At 38.4% G+C, this 14,447-nt stretch overlaps 1 protein-coding gene across 3 annotated transcripts in view; it reads left to right on the top strand.

Moving 5' to 3' along the window:
• Positions 1-14,447, top strand: part of ANAPC1 (anaphase promoting complex subunit 1) — a 117,557-nt gene that overhangs the window by 25,282 nt on the left and 77,828 nt on the right. For all 3 annotated transcript variants that reach the window (XM_054474990.1, XM_063648552.1, XM_063648553.1), the window contains 6 exons: positions 832-927; positions 2,345-2,435; positions 2,552-2,617; positions 8,351-8,485; positions 11,368-11,508; positions 12,029-12,089. In XM_054474990.1, the coding sequence (XP_054330965.1) occupies positions 832-927; positions 2,345-2,435; positions 2,552-2,617; positions 8,351-8,485; positions 11,368-11,508; positions 12,029-12,089 (590 nt within the window). The remainder of the gene's footprint in view (positions 1-831; positions 928-2,344; positions 2,436-2,551; positions 2,618-8,350; positions 8,486-11,367; positions 11,509-12,028; positions 12,090-14,447) is intronic.

Here is a 14,447-nt window from a genome sequence, read left to right as displayed (position 1 = left end):
GGATTACAGGCGTGAGCCACCACACCCGGCCTTCTGTAGCACGTTAGAAGGAAGGGTTTGGGAATTAGAAATATGATTTCCAAAAGAGATGTGAATGAGGCCTAATCTGAGAAGGAGAGGGGGTAGATAGGAGAAATAGCATTATAAAAGATCTGGCCCTTTGCGGGATAGGAATTCAAGTTTGCATGCATTACTTTACAAGTAGGTGGCTTAGTTTGCATTACTTTACAAGTAGGGAGCTTACATAGTATGTAATTTAAAAGTTCATCAGTAATTGTTAAATTTATTGTAGCTTTCCCCAACAAAGCTGTGTAATGAGCTCATAATCAAAGAACTGAAAGGATCTTAGAGATCATGAAGTTTAATTCTTAGAAATGTTTGTGTCTTTGAGATTATTGCTTGACCTAAGTAGTTTTTAGATTTCTTGCAGAATATTTTCAAAGATTTTTTTTTTTTTTTTTTTTTCTTCTTGAGACCGAGTCTGGCTCTGTCGCCCAGGCTGGAGTGCAGTGGTGCGATCTTGGCTTACTGCAAGCCCCGCCTCCTGGGTTCATGCCATTCTCCCGCCTCGGCCTCCAGAGTAGCTGCGACCACAGGCGCCTGCCACCATGCCTGGCTAATTTATTTTGTATTTTTAGTAGAGACGGGATTTCACCGTGTTAGCCAGGATAGTCTGGATCTCCTGACCTTGTGATCTGCCCGCCTCGGCCTCCCAAAGTGTTGGGATTACAGGTGTGAGCCACCGCGCCCGGCCTCAAAGACTTTTAATAGTTACCGTGGTAGATTCTTGGACCAGTGCTGACAGTTACTTTATTAATGTATCTATTATAGAGAGAAAAATTCACAAGCCTCAAAAGTGTTTATTACATCTGACCTATGTGGGCAAAAGTTCCTGTGCTTTTTAGTAGAGTCCCAGCTCCAGTTACGGTAGGTGTATGTATTTCCCATTGTTTCTGTATAAATAACTCAGCACTGCTTTTTCTTTTTCTTTTCTTTCCTTTCTTTTGGCTTAAGTAGTTTTATTTAGAAATAATTTACATGTCATAAAATTAACATGTTTTAACTGTACAATTAAATGATTTTTAGTAAATTACAGTGTTACACAACCATCACCACGACCCAATTTTACAAGATGTATATCACCATAAAAAGATTTCCTTGTACTTGTTTGTAGTCAGTCTTGTTCCCATTTCCAGCCTCAGGCAACCATGCTGGGCGTCTGCCTTTATAGATTAGTTTTTCTGGACATTTATGTATATATAATGTATGTACACACAGTGTAGCTTTTTGTGTTTAGCTTTCACTTAGCATGATGTTTTTAGGATCCATCATTTTGTAACATGTATCATTATTTCATACCTATTGCTATGTAATAGTCCATTGTATAGATCTACCACCATGTTTTGTTTATCTGTTCATCAGCTGATGGACTTTTGGTTTATTTCCACCTCTTGACTACTGACAATTATGACAGTATGAACATTTGAACAAAGGTCTTGAGCAAAAATGTGGACATATGTGATTTTATTTTTCTTGAGTAAATACCTAGGGTTGGGTCATTGGGTTGAATGGTAAATTCATGTTTAACTTTTTAAGAAATCACCAAACTGTTTTCCAAATAGCCTGTATCATTTTATATTCCCACCAGCAAAATATGAAGGTTAATGTCTCTTTATCCTTGACAGGATTGGATATCATCACACTCTTTGATTGTAGCTATTTTCTAGTGGTTGTGAAGTGGCTTTAATTTACTTTTCTCTAATGCATTCTGATGTTGATCATCTCATGAAGTTATTAGCCATTCATTTATCTTCTTAGGTAAAATATCTATTCAGATCTTTTGCTCATTTATTTACCTTCATATTTTGAAATACGATAGATCACAGGAAGTTACAAAATAGTAAACAAGTCCTGTGTACCTTGCATTCTTTTTCCCTCATAGGTAACCTCTTATATAACTATAATACATTATCATAACTAGGAAATAGATGATCTACACACTTTATTTCAAATTTCATCAATTTGACATGTACTCATTTATGTGTATGTATGGTTTTATGCAGTTTTTTCACATTTGTAGATGTGTGTAAATACCACCACAATCAAGATACAAAACGTCTTTCTTTCTCTTATGTAAACCCCTTATAGTCACATACACCATTACCCACTGATCCTGGCAACCACTAATTCTCCATGTTGATAATTTGGCATTTGTGAATGTTATATAAATGGGCTCATACAGTATGTAAACTTTTGAGATTGTCTTTTTCTGTTCAGCATAATACTTTTATTACCCATACTGATTGTTGCATGTATCAAGTTTCTTTTTTATTTTATTATTTAGCTGTGTAAAGTTTCAAGAGAGTAATGATAAAACCCAGCTCATCTTTGGTTCGGTGACCAACATACCAGCAAAGGATGCAGCACCAGTGGAGGTAATGTAGGCACATTTGAGAAGTTGACAATTATTATGCTTCATCAGATTTTTCAGTCAAAAAATCTGTTAATTTGCTCAGATTGGGAAATAAATTTTTTGTCTTTTTTTTTTTAGAAAATAGACACCATGCTGGTCTTGGAAGGCAGTGGAAACCTGGTGCTATACACAGGAGTGGTTCGGGTAAGCAATAAGTAGCACTTCATGCATTTAGTAGGACTTCAGGCTGCCTGCATGAATATTTGTAATGTTACTTTAGATTGATATTTTAAATTTGTTATGTTCCTGTCTGCACAATTTGGCAGAAGAATTTTGTTAATAATTCTCAGTGAAGCTTCCCATTTACGTGGGTCCTAATTTGGAGGGCTATGGCTCACTGCTATTAAATGCATTGGTACTCTAAACCTGTGACAGATGGGAAACCTTCAATGAGTATACGTAGATTTTTTTTTTTTTTTAAAGTTAAACTAGTTTTGAAATTGAAGCATGGGTACCTTTGGTAAGTACTAAAGTTTTGGTAAAGTTTCACTATATTAAATGTATATGTTAGCTGTATTTTTTTTTGTTTTTTGAGACGGAGTCTCGCTCTGTTGCCCAGGGTGGAGTGCAGTGGCGCGATCTCGGCTCACTGCAAGCTCTGCCTCCCGGGTTCACACTATTCTCCTGCCTCAGCCTCCCGAGTAGCTGGGACTACAGGCGCCCGCCACCACGCCTGGCTAATTTTTTGTATTTTTAGTAGAGACGAGGTTTCACCGTGTTTGCCAGGGTGGTCTCGATCTCCTGACCTCGTGATCCACCTGCCTCGGCCTCCCAAAGTGCTGGGATTACAGGTGTGAGCCACCACGCCCGGCTGTTAGCTATATTTTTTTAACATTTGTGAAATGTACATAGAGAATGTACATTTTACAAATTTAAATTATGAAATTTAAATACGTACAATTTGAATAATAATAATAATGAAGTGAATATTCGTATACCCAGTACTCTGGTTAAGAAATAGAATATTGCCAGTATCCTTATTTTTATTACGTTCTTTTCTGATTGCATCCTGTCTTCCCCTGCCCTCGAGATGGACAGAATCCTGATTTTGTGATAAATCAGTTGTTTGTATTACTAGTTTTTACAGTTATGTATATGTATGTATCACTAAAGAATGCACTGTTTAGTTTTCCTTGTTTTTGAATTTTTATATAAAAAAAGATACCATGTACTCGCCTCTGATGTACTTATTTTGCTCAACATTATATTTGTTTTAGATTTGTCTGTGTTGATGTGTAGTGTTGTTTACTCATTCAGTGTTATGTATGTATTTAATAGTATTCCATCGTACCTTGTTTTGTGCTTTGCTTTATTGTACTTCACAGATACTGCATTTTTTTTTTTTTTTTACAGATTGAAGGTTTGTGGCAACTTCGTGTTGAGCAAGTCTGTTGGTGCCATTTTTCCAGCAGCATGTGCTCATTTTGTGTCATTGTTTCATATATTGATAATTCTTGCAGTATTTCAGACCTTTTTGTTATTAGTTTATCTGTTATGGTGACCGGTGATCAGTGGTCTCTGATGTTACTGCTGGAATTCTTTTGGGGCACCACGAACTGTACCCATATAAGATGAGGAACTTAATTGATAAATGTTTTGTGTGGTCTGCCTGATCATTTGACCCCTTTCCTGTCTCTCTCTCTCCTCCTGCCTCACTATATCCTGAGACAAAACAATATTGCAATTAGACCAATTAGTCACCCTCTAATGGCCTCTAAGTTTTCAAATGAAGGGAAGAATCACAAGTTTCTCACTTTAAATAAAAAACTAGAAATGATTAAGCTTAGTGAGGAAGGCATGTTGAAAGCTGAGATAGGTTGAGAGCCAGACCACTTGTGCACAAGAGCCAACTTGTGCATGCAAAGGAAAAGCTCTCGAAGGAAATTAAAAGTGCTATTTCAGTGAACATGGCAACTGATAAAGCGAAACAACCTTATCGCTGATATGAAGAAGATTTTAGTGTCTGGACAGAAGATCAAACAAGCCATAACATTCCCTTATGCTGAAGTCGAATCCACAGCAAGGCCCTAACTCTCTTCAATTCTGTGACGGCTGAGAAAGGTGAAGAAGCTGCAGATGAAAAGTTGTAAGCTAACAGAGGTTGATTCTTGAGGTTTAAGGAAAAAAGCCCTCCCCGTAACACAAAAGTGCAAGGTGAAGCAGCCTGTGCTGATGTAGAAGCTGCTAAGATAATTGATGCAGGTGGCTACACTAAACAGATTTTCAGTGTGGATGAAACAGCTTTCTGTTGGAAGAAGATGCCATCTAGGGCTTTCATAACCTGAGAGGAGAAGTCAGTGCCTGGCTTCAAAGGACAGTCTGACCCTCTTGTTAAGGGCTAATGCAGCTGGTGACTTAAAGTTGAAGCCAGTGCTCATTTACCATTCCAAAAATCTTAGGGCCCTTAAGAATTATGCCAAGTCTGCTCTGCCTGGGCTCTATAAATGGAGCAACAAAGACTGGATGGCAGCACACCTGTTTATAGCATGGTTTACTGAATATGTTAAGCCCACTGTTGAGACATATTGCTCAGAAAAAAGATACCTTTCAAAATATTACCGCTCATTGACAGTGCACCTGGTCGTTTAAGAGCTCTGAGGGAGATGTACAGGAGATGAATGTTGTTTTCATGCCTGCTGACACATCTGTTCTGCAGCCTGTGAAGGAGTAATTGACTTTCAAGTCTTACTATGAAATACATTACTTAACTAGAGCTGCCATAGATAGTGATTCCTCTAAGAGATCCGGCAAAGTCTATTGAAAACCTTCTGGGCCGGGCGTGGCGGCTCATGCCTGTAATCCTAGTACTTTGGGAGGCCGAGGCAGGTGGATCACAAGGTCAGGAGATCGAGACCATCCTGGCTAACACGGTGAAACCATGTCTCTACTAAAAGTACAAAAAATTAGCCGGGCGTGGTGGTGGGCGCCTGTAGTTCCAGCTACTCGGGAGGCTGAGGCAGGAGACTGGTGTGAACCCGGGAGGCGGAGCTTGCAGTGAGCCGAGATTGCGCCACTGCACTCCAGCCTGGGCGACAGAGGGAGACTCCGTCTCAAAAAAAAAAAAAACCTGGAAAGGATTCACCTTTCTAGATGCCATTAAGAATATTCATGATTCTTGGGAGGAGGACAAAGTATCAACATAAACAGGAATTTGGAAGAAGTTGATTCCAACCCTCATGGGTGACTTTGAGGGGCTCAAAACTTCAGTGGAGGAAGTCACTGCAGATGTGGTGGAAATAGCAAGAGAATTAGAATTAGAAGTAGAGCCTGAAGATGTGACTAAATTGCCAAGATCTTATGATTAAACCTGAACAGAATTGCCAGACTTGAACAGAATTGCCAAAATCTTATGATCAAACTTGAAGAGTTGCTTCTTCTGGATGAGCAAAGAAAGTGGGAACATAAAGAAAACAAATATTAAATGGCAGATTTAAATCCCACTGGGCCACTAATTAAATACAATGGTGTAACACAAATAACAGAGACTAGCAGAAGAGATTAGAAAATACAGCCCAACTATATATGTTGGTTATAAGAAGCGTTCTTCAAATATAATGACATAGGTAAGTTAAAGGATGGAAAAAAGATATATTATGCAAACAGTAATCAAAAGATAGCTGGAGTCACTATAAAGTGGGAAAAAAAATGACCAGGAACAATGAGAGACTTTAAAGGGCCAAATCACCAAGAAGGCACCCTTGAGTATTTTATAAATGTCAGTTCATTCCATTTGGTTGATAATGTTGTTCATGTCCTCTCCATCCTTGGCAATTTCTTTTCTCTTCTTTTTTTTGATAAGGTGTCTCGCTCTGTCACTCAGACTGGAGTGCAGTGGTGGGATCACAGCTCACTGCACCCATGACCTCCTGACTCAAGCGATCCTCCCACCTCAGCCTCCCAAAGTGCTGGGATATTACAGACATGAGCCACCACACCCAGCCTGGCAAACTTTTTATGTAGGAGTTCAGACAAGTATCTTAGCCTCTATGGGCCACATGCAGTCTCTGTTACATATTTGTCTTCTGTTTTTTTTTTTTTCCTTAACCATTTAAGTACGTAAAACCTATTCTTAGCTCACAGACTGTACAAAAACAGGATACAAGCCAGATTTGGTCATGGAACATAGTTTGCTGACCAAGGATCTAAATAGATGCAGAGAAATCATTTGATGAAATCAAATATCCGTGATTAAAAAAAATCCTCAGCATCTAGAAGCAGAAGGGGACTTCCTCAAACAGACGAGGGACATTCAAAATTTTCACTGTGCCTCCTGATGAGGAGGAAGGGATGACCATGACTTTTTTCTTTGTGTTTGCAAAGAGTAGGGCAGATATAGTGAAAAGTTTCTGTCCTGGTTGGTCATTCTTTTCCCAACACTTTGGCTGGAAAGAGTAAGATTTTCTTAGGGCGTGTTTTGTCTGTGAACGTTGGCATGTCTGTATTGTAGGCACTTTGAAAGCCTGAGGCCTGGTTATGTAAGGAGTCAAAAAAACCAGAAACCTAGGGAATTCATCATTAGGTCATTCCTGGGTCTCAGGTTACTAGCCAGTTTGTCTTCTTTTCTTCACTTTTTCAGAATCTTCTGTTAGTTGCATTATAAATTTTATTCAGTTTTTTTTCTTTTTGGTGATTAATGAGGGAATAGCATGGTATGTGCTTATTCCATCTTTTCGTAAATTAGGGGTTTGAGATAGCTTTCAAAAAATTATGCATAATTAGTTCTCACTGTTACTTTTGTTTTTTAAGCCTAAGGATTTTATTGGGGCAACTTCTGTTATTTTGTTAGCTTTTGAGTAGTGTGTTAACATGAATATGTACATTGTTAAGATCTCATTTTAGTTCTGAGCATCTCCTTTTTAGTCTTATCAAGTTTTCAGCCTGTACAGATGTGAATTTCTGTTTTTGCTAAGTACCCTATTGATAGCCAAAATAAGGAGTGGTTAGCACGGATTGTCAACTCATTCTTTTTTTTTTTTTGAGACAGAGTTTCGTTCTTGTTGCCCGGGCTGGAGTGCAGTGGCGCGATCTGGGCTCACTGCAAGCTCCGCCTCCTGGGTTCACGCCATTCTCCTGCCTCAGCCTCAGAGTAGCAGGGACTACAGGCGCCTGCTACCATGCCCGGCTAATTTTTTTTTTTTAGTTTTTAGTAGAGATGGGGTTTCACTGTGTTAGGCAGGATGGTCTTGAACTCCTGAACTTGTGATCCGCCCACCTCGGCCTCCCAAAGTGTTAGGATTACAGGCGTGAGCCACTGTGCCCGGCCGCTGTTCTTACTGTCTTTATGACCAATAAGGTAGAAGAGTACATAGTGTGCAGATTTTTATATGTGTTGATTATATTAACATTCGTCTTCTTGCCTGCAAAAAAAGTCTTCAGTAATGAAGAGAAGGAATCCAACCAAGAGAAATTATACCAAGGTATGAGAGGCCTAGGTGGGCAGATGGCTTTAGCCCAGAAATTCAAGACCAGCCTGGATAACATGGTGAAACCGTGTCTCTACCAAAAAATACAAAATTAACCAGGCATAGTGGCATGTGCCTGTAGTTCCAGCTACTCAGGAGGCTGAAGTGGGAGGATCACTTGAGCCTGGTAGGTTGAGGCTGCAGTGAGCTGAGATCATGCCACTGTACTCCAGCCACGGGGAAAGAGTCAGATCTTATCTCAAAAAAAAAAAAAAAAAGAAATTATACCAACATATTTGCAGTTGGATAGTGGAATTGGATAGATTATTGACATTTGAATTGTTTCTTTGCTGTGTTTGGTGAGCAGAAACTTAGAAATATCAAAATAAATATATGCTTATATTCCTTAACATTTTATTTAAGGATATGATGCATTAAAGGCAATATTTTTTTTCCACGTTTTTATTGCTTAAAGGTGGGAAAGGTTTTTATTCCTGGACTGCCAGCTCCTTCTCTGACGATGTCCAACGCAATGCCTCGGCCCAGTACTCCACTTGATGGCGTTAGTACTCCAAAGCCTCTTAGTAAACTCCTTGGATCATTGGATGAGGTAAGAAAAGGACTAGGTGTTGCCAAAAAGTTAACATTTTTTAAAGAAGTTTGGTTAAATATTAGTTCTTTCCATGGTTAACTTAATTTTAGTTTCTACTTGCAGAATAAATGTTTTCAAACAGAAGTGATTCAGTTAACATATATTGACCTCCCTTGTGACGTGTGTGATACTTTTTGAAGGTGCTGGAGAGATGGAAATGATACATTCTTTTCCATCTAGGGATCTCACAATTGTGTAGAGTTGATGTACTGTCTGCATAAGAAATTAGAATTTAAGAAAGACTCATGACTTAGTAATGTGGAAAAGAGAGTACCATCGTTGATTGACTGATGGGAAGATAACATCCAATGGGAGGACATGGCAAAATCAAAGCCTCATCTCTGAGAGACATGTCAGTCTTCGTTTGGACCTTGGGGATGAGTAGGATATCTGTAGGTAGAAAGGAGCATTCAGGGCAAGGAGGAACCACACAGGCACAGGCAGGAAGGCCAGATAATGCGGAACATTTTTTAATGGATATTTGTATCTTCATCTCCTAGTCATAAGGACTCAATAAATCTGTAGAATAAATACTTATAAAAGTACAAGTAGTCTGTAGGGTGAGGCAGGATAGGGTTTGGATAACAATAATAACCTTTTTTGAGCATTTTCTATGTGCTGGGCATTGTTCTCAGTGCTTTATTCTTATTCATTATTTTCTTAGAACAGCTTTATTGAGAAGATAGTACTATGATTCTTTTTTTTACAAATGAGATAGAGGTTACAAATGAAATAAACCTAATAAGTGGTAGAATTGGGATTTACACTCTTACTAATGTGCTCTTAAAGGGAGAAAGGATGAAAAGGTGGTTTTATTCTGAATGCAATTGACAGGGCATTACAGGATTTTGAGAAAGGACTTATGAGGTTTTGGATCTGTGTTGTAAATAGGTGTATTTTGGGATTAAAGATAAGGAGACCAGTTAGCCTCCAAGTGAGGTTGTCTGTGTCAGTTTAAGAAGTATGAAGAGGGTCTGAGGTAGGGCAGTATATGTGTGGAAAGAAGGGATTAATGTGAGAGGCCTTGAGAGGTGGAAATGAGTTTATCAGCTGATTGGTTTTGTGCTGCTGGGCTGGGGAGAGGTGATGTGGAACGAGGCTCCGAATTCTCTGAACGACCTGGGAAGGTACCTGGATTTAACAAGTTAGGAAGCCTGGAGAAAAGTGGTTTGTATTTAAAGGACATGTGAGTGTGGATGTTTAGGGACGGTTCAAAGGGAAGGTTAGTGCTATCAGTTGTATTTGATAATGTCTATGTCTTCATTATATTTTTAAACGTGCAACATTGAATTTTTTTTCCTTCAAACTAGCACATTTGCAGAACATTCAAAGGGGGAACTGGAGAAGTGTCAAAGTGTTTTGTGTGATTTGGAAGAATTTCTTTTATAATGGAGAATGGTTTCCAACTTTTTTAGAATTCTATAAGCCTGGTAATAGTGCCTTTTTGATAGATTTAAGGTCATGGAAATGATAGTCTAACACATTGGCTGATGGCTTTTCCACTTCTCTGGAAGATTTTGCTAGTAGACTTAGAGCCAGGACCAGTGGAGCTGAATTTTTCCTGGTGACTTTTAGAGTAGAATCTGGAATAGAATAAATACATCTTAGTCTTGATTGTCAGTGTTGACAAGATATTCACTTAGAGATATATAAATTGAATTAAAGGAATCAAAAAAGGATCAGTGGTCATGACTGGAGATTAAGATTGGAAGCATCTGCATGTAGATAGTAACTAAGATCATTTAAATTTTTTGTTTGCATATCTGCAGTTAAGCAAATAAATGCTGTTCCTCTATTTTTTCCTGTATTCTTGAATAAATAATTGCCTATAGGGGAAATACCACTAAATACTGGTCTCATTTGTTGGCTTTTTCATTACCGTCCTTTCTTCCTGGGCTCTTACTTCCTCAGCTGCCTCAAATCACAGTTTAGTCTTTTTTTTTTTTTTGAGATGGAGTCTTTCCCTGTCATCCAGGCTGGAGTACAGTGGGGGCAATCTCACTGTACTGCAACCTCCACCTCCTGGGTTCAAGCGATTCTCCTGCCTCAGCCTCCCAAATAGCTGGGGCTACAGGCGCCCGCCACCACACCTGGCTAATTTTTGTGTTTTTAGTAGAGATGGGGTTTCACCATGTTGGCCAGGCTGGTCTTGAACTCTTGACCTCAAGTGATCCGCCCGCCTCAGCCTCCCAAAATGCTGGGATTATAGGCATGAGCCACTGTGTGCCCCAGCCCACAGTTTAGTCTTTAGCCCTGTAAGGTCGCTAACAATGCTGCTATGACTTTCCTTGCATATTGTCAGCCTTTCCATATGTTCCTCTTACCACCAAAATTTGCAGATGGCCAGAGCAGAAAAAGCAAGGTTCTCCAAGAACATTGACCCCCTTCTCTGCAGTTGCCTTCTCTCCTAGATCTTGGTCTCTCAAGTCCAGGTTGCTTCCACAGCTTTTCCACAGCCACCAATCAGATGTTTTCCTTTTACCTACCTTTTCTAGTTGTTTTCTGTGAGGACCTTGGTTTGCTGGTACTTCATTGTATCTGGAACAAAATGTTTTAAAGAGCCTGGGTCTTGCCGTGTCATCCAGGCTGGAGGGCAGTGACTATTCACAGGCTCACTACAGCCTCACATTCCTAGGCTTAAGTGATTCTCCTGTCTCAGTCTTCTGAGTAGCTGGGACTATATAGGTGTGCACCACCATGCTTGGCTTGGAGCAGAATGTTTTTGAATCATTACATATTATTGTTTGTTAGACCATATGCAAAAAAGGAATAGTTAAATTTCCTTGTCCTTAATTTCTCAGAAAACAATTCATTTGTGTTGTATTTATGACTTTTTACAGGTTGTTCTGTTGTCCCCAGTTCCAGAACTGAGGGATTCTTCAAAACTTCATGATTCTCTCTATAATGAGGATTGTACTTTCCAACAGCTTGGAACTTACATTCATTCTATCAGAGATCCTGTCCATAACAGAGTCACCCTAGTAAGTATAAACATTTGGTAGCTTTCCAAGAAGTGGGCTGGCATTTCAAATTTGACAGAATACAGAATTTTGTCTGAAAAATGACAGCAAACATTTCTCATGATTTAAAAAAATCTATTGTGTCATTTTTTGGCACTATTTTACTTTTTACTATACAGTAATTCTGCTTGTTTTCTACAGTTTCTGTATTATTAAAAACTTAGTGAAAACAAAAGCTTGTTGAGTCAGTTGAATTGTATATTGATGTGATTTTTTGTTTTCTCATTAAATGTCCTTTTGATGATGGTGACTCACTGTATAAAGATTAGACACTTTTTATTAAAACAAGCATTTTGGAAAACATTTTGCAAATAATTACATTTAAAGTTTCTGAAATTTGGAAGTGTTCATTTCTGTTTGAAAATTGTTTTTCATTTATTTTATTGCTTTGATAGGCAAAGTCTTGTACCAGCTATTTTTAAGACATTCAAAGACTTAGAATGCACAGATTTTATTTACTTTCTCATTTGTTTCCATCTAGGAACTGAGTAATGGCTCCATGGTTAGGATCACTATTCCTGAAATTGCCACCTCTGAGTTAGGTACGATTGAGAAGTTTCATTTATAAGACATGAAGTAATTGTGATTTACATTAATAATTGGGGTATTAAACATTATTTTGCCATTTTTGCAGCCACTGGATCAAGTTCTTAGCTTTGTAGAGGAGCTTTAAAGAGCTAGGGAGTGCTTTGTGATGTCCACTGTATGTGTGCTCTAAGGCTGAAGTACAGGTGAAGGATGTGCTAGTTCTGTTCTCTGAGGTTCTTCTGTTGAGGAATATCTTGCAGTATAATAATATATGGACATGTCAGCTGGGCATGGTGGCTCACACCTGTAATCCCAACACTTTGTGAGACTGAGGCGGGTGGATCGCTTGAGGTCGGTAGTTTGAGACCAGCCTGGCCAACATCACCGGTGACACCCTTTCTCTACTAGAAATACAAAAATCAGCCGGTGGTGGTGGTGCACTTCTGTAATCCCAGCTACTTGGGAGTCTGAGGCAGGAGAATCGCTTGAACCCAGAATGCGGAGGTTGCAGTCAGCCGAGATCATGCCACTGCACTCCAGCCTAGGTGATAAGAGTGAGCCTCCGTCTCAGAAAAAAAAAAAAAAAAAAAAAATCTATATCTATATCTATTTATAGATATATATCTATATATAGATATATATAAACATATATATCTATATATAGATATATATATATATATCTATATATAGATATATATGTTTATATATATATCTATATATAGATATATATATATATACAGACATGCCTCTTGCAAGAACATCTGGGAAACTGGAAGCCTAAGCAACTAAGATATTTCTTGGCATATTTAATGTTTTTTTTTCTTTAATGTATTAATGATTTTAATTTTAAAATAAATATCTAAATTTTCAGATAAATTGTGAAAGTAACATAATTGCCTTAATTGAATAAAACTTAATATTATTGTCAAAATACAATCAGAATTATCTTAATAAATACTGGATTCTGCTTGAATTATTCCTGAGATGCAATTTCAAAAATGCTAGAGGAGAATATTTCTGAACATAGAATAGTAAACAAAATGTTAGAATTGAAGGGATTTGCCAACAAACGTAGGTTATGAAAAGAATGCCTGTATGATATAAGGAAGTTCATGACATATCTTGGTTTCAAATCTAACTGCCAAAGCAGGACATTGGCAGATTGTAGACTAGAATGACTTTTTCATTTTAGGAATTTTCACTGCTGGTAAATGGTATTCCAAGTTGATATAGAGATTCCTTGCCTTCTAAAAGGTATGTCGTAATCACAAGGCCAGGTACCTAGAAGTATTATAAGCCTAAGCAAAATATATAAAAACTAATAATAATGGAAGAAATTAAATAAATAAAAACAAAAAATGTTACCCCTTTATAGCCAAACAGAAGCCCCATAGTTTATGCACATAAGTTTTTGTACTTTACCTGCAAAGGGTTCTCACACTCATGCAGCATTGGGTTTACACTTATTTTGGATTCAGCTATGACATACTTGGTTATTTGGTATTTTAGTATTATTTGCTTCCAACCTGTGCTGTGTGAGTTTGCACATTGCAAACTGATGGGACAGAGGATATGTTGATGAGGGTGGGCCCAGTGGCATGACGGTGGAAAGGGAAAAAAGAATCCTGGAAGAGAGGATATGTGAGTACACAAATATTGCAGTTTGGGATTATTTACTACTAAAAGCAGATTTGGGTTTCTTCACAGTGGTAGCCCTGGCCACTCTGAGGGGATCATTGTATGACAGTGTAGTGCTATAATTGATGTGGAGCCATTGAGAATGGTATAAGGCCAGGTGTGGTGGGCTCGTGCTTGTAATCCCCTCCCTTTGGAAGGCTGAGGTGAGGGGATTGCTTGAGGCCAGGAGTTTGAGACCAGCTTGGACAACATAGTGAGACTCTGTCTCTACAAAAAGAAAACTAAAATTAGCCAGGCATGCTGGCATGCATCTGTAGTCCTTGCTACTTGGGAAGCTTGAGCTGGTGGACCACTTGAGCCCAGGAGTCGGAGGTTACAGTGAGCTATGATTGCACCACTGTACTCCAGCCTGGGGACAGAGGAAGACCCTGTTTCCCGTTACCAAAAAAAGAATGGTGTAAATTATGTGGTATTAACTCTTAACCCTTTTAAGGTAGAGAGCATGTGAAACATTTTAGAAACTGAACGACGTCAGAAATAAAGTTATAAAGCTTTGGTTAATAGGCATGTTAACTCATTTAGAACATCATGTAATGCTAGCTAAGCATTGCTATTCGTGGATGCATATATTGAATATTATATATTTGCTGAAGTATTTAGGCAGTATTTTATATAAATGTATAAACATAGAAGTTGTATGTTTTTCATAGTGACTTTTTTTTTTTTTTTTTTTG

This window comes from Pongo pygmaeus, chromosome 12 (genome assembly GCF_028885625.2).
Source record: "Pongo pygmaeus isolate AG05252 chromosome 12, NHGRI_mPonPyg2-v2.0_pri, whole genome shotgun sequence".
Lineage (NCBI taxonomy): Eukaryota > Metazoa > Chordata > Mammalia > Primates > Hominidae > Pongo > Pongo pygmaeus.
The sequence above is the reverse complement of the archived record's forward strand: the minus strand, read 5'-3'. Positions and strand labels throughout refer to the sequence as shown.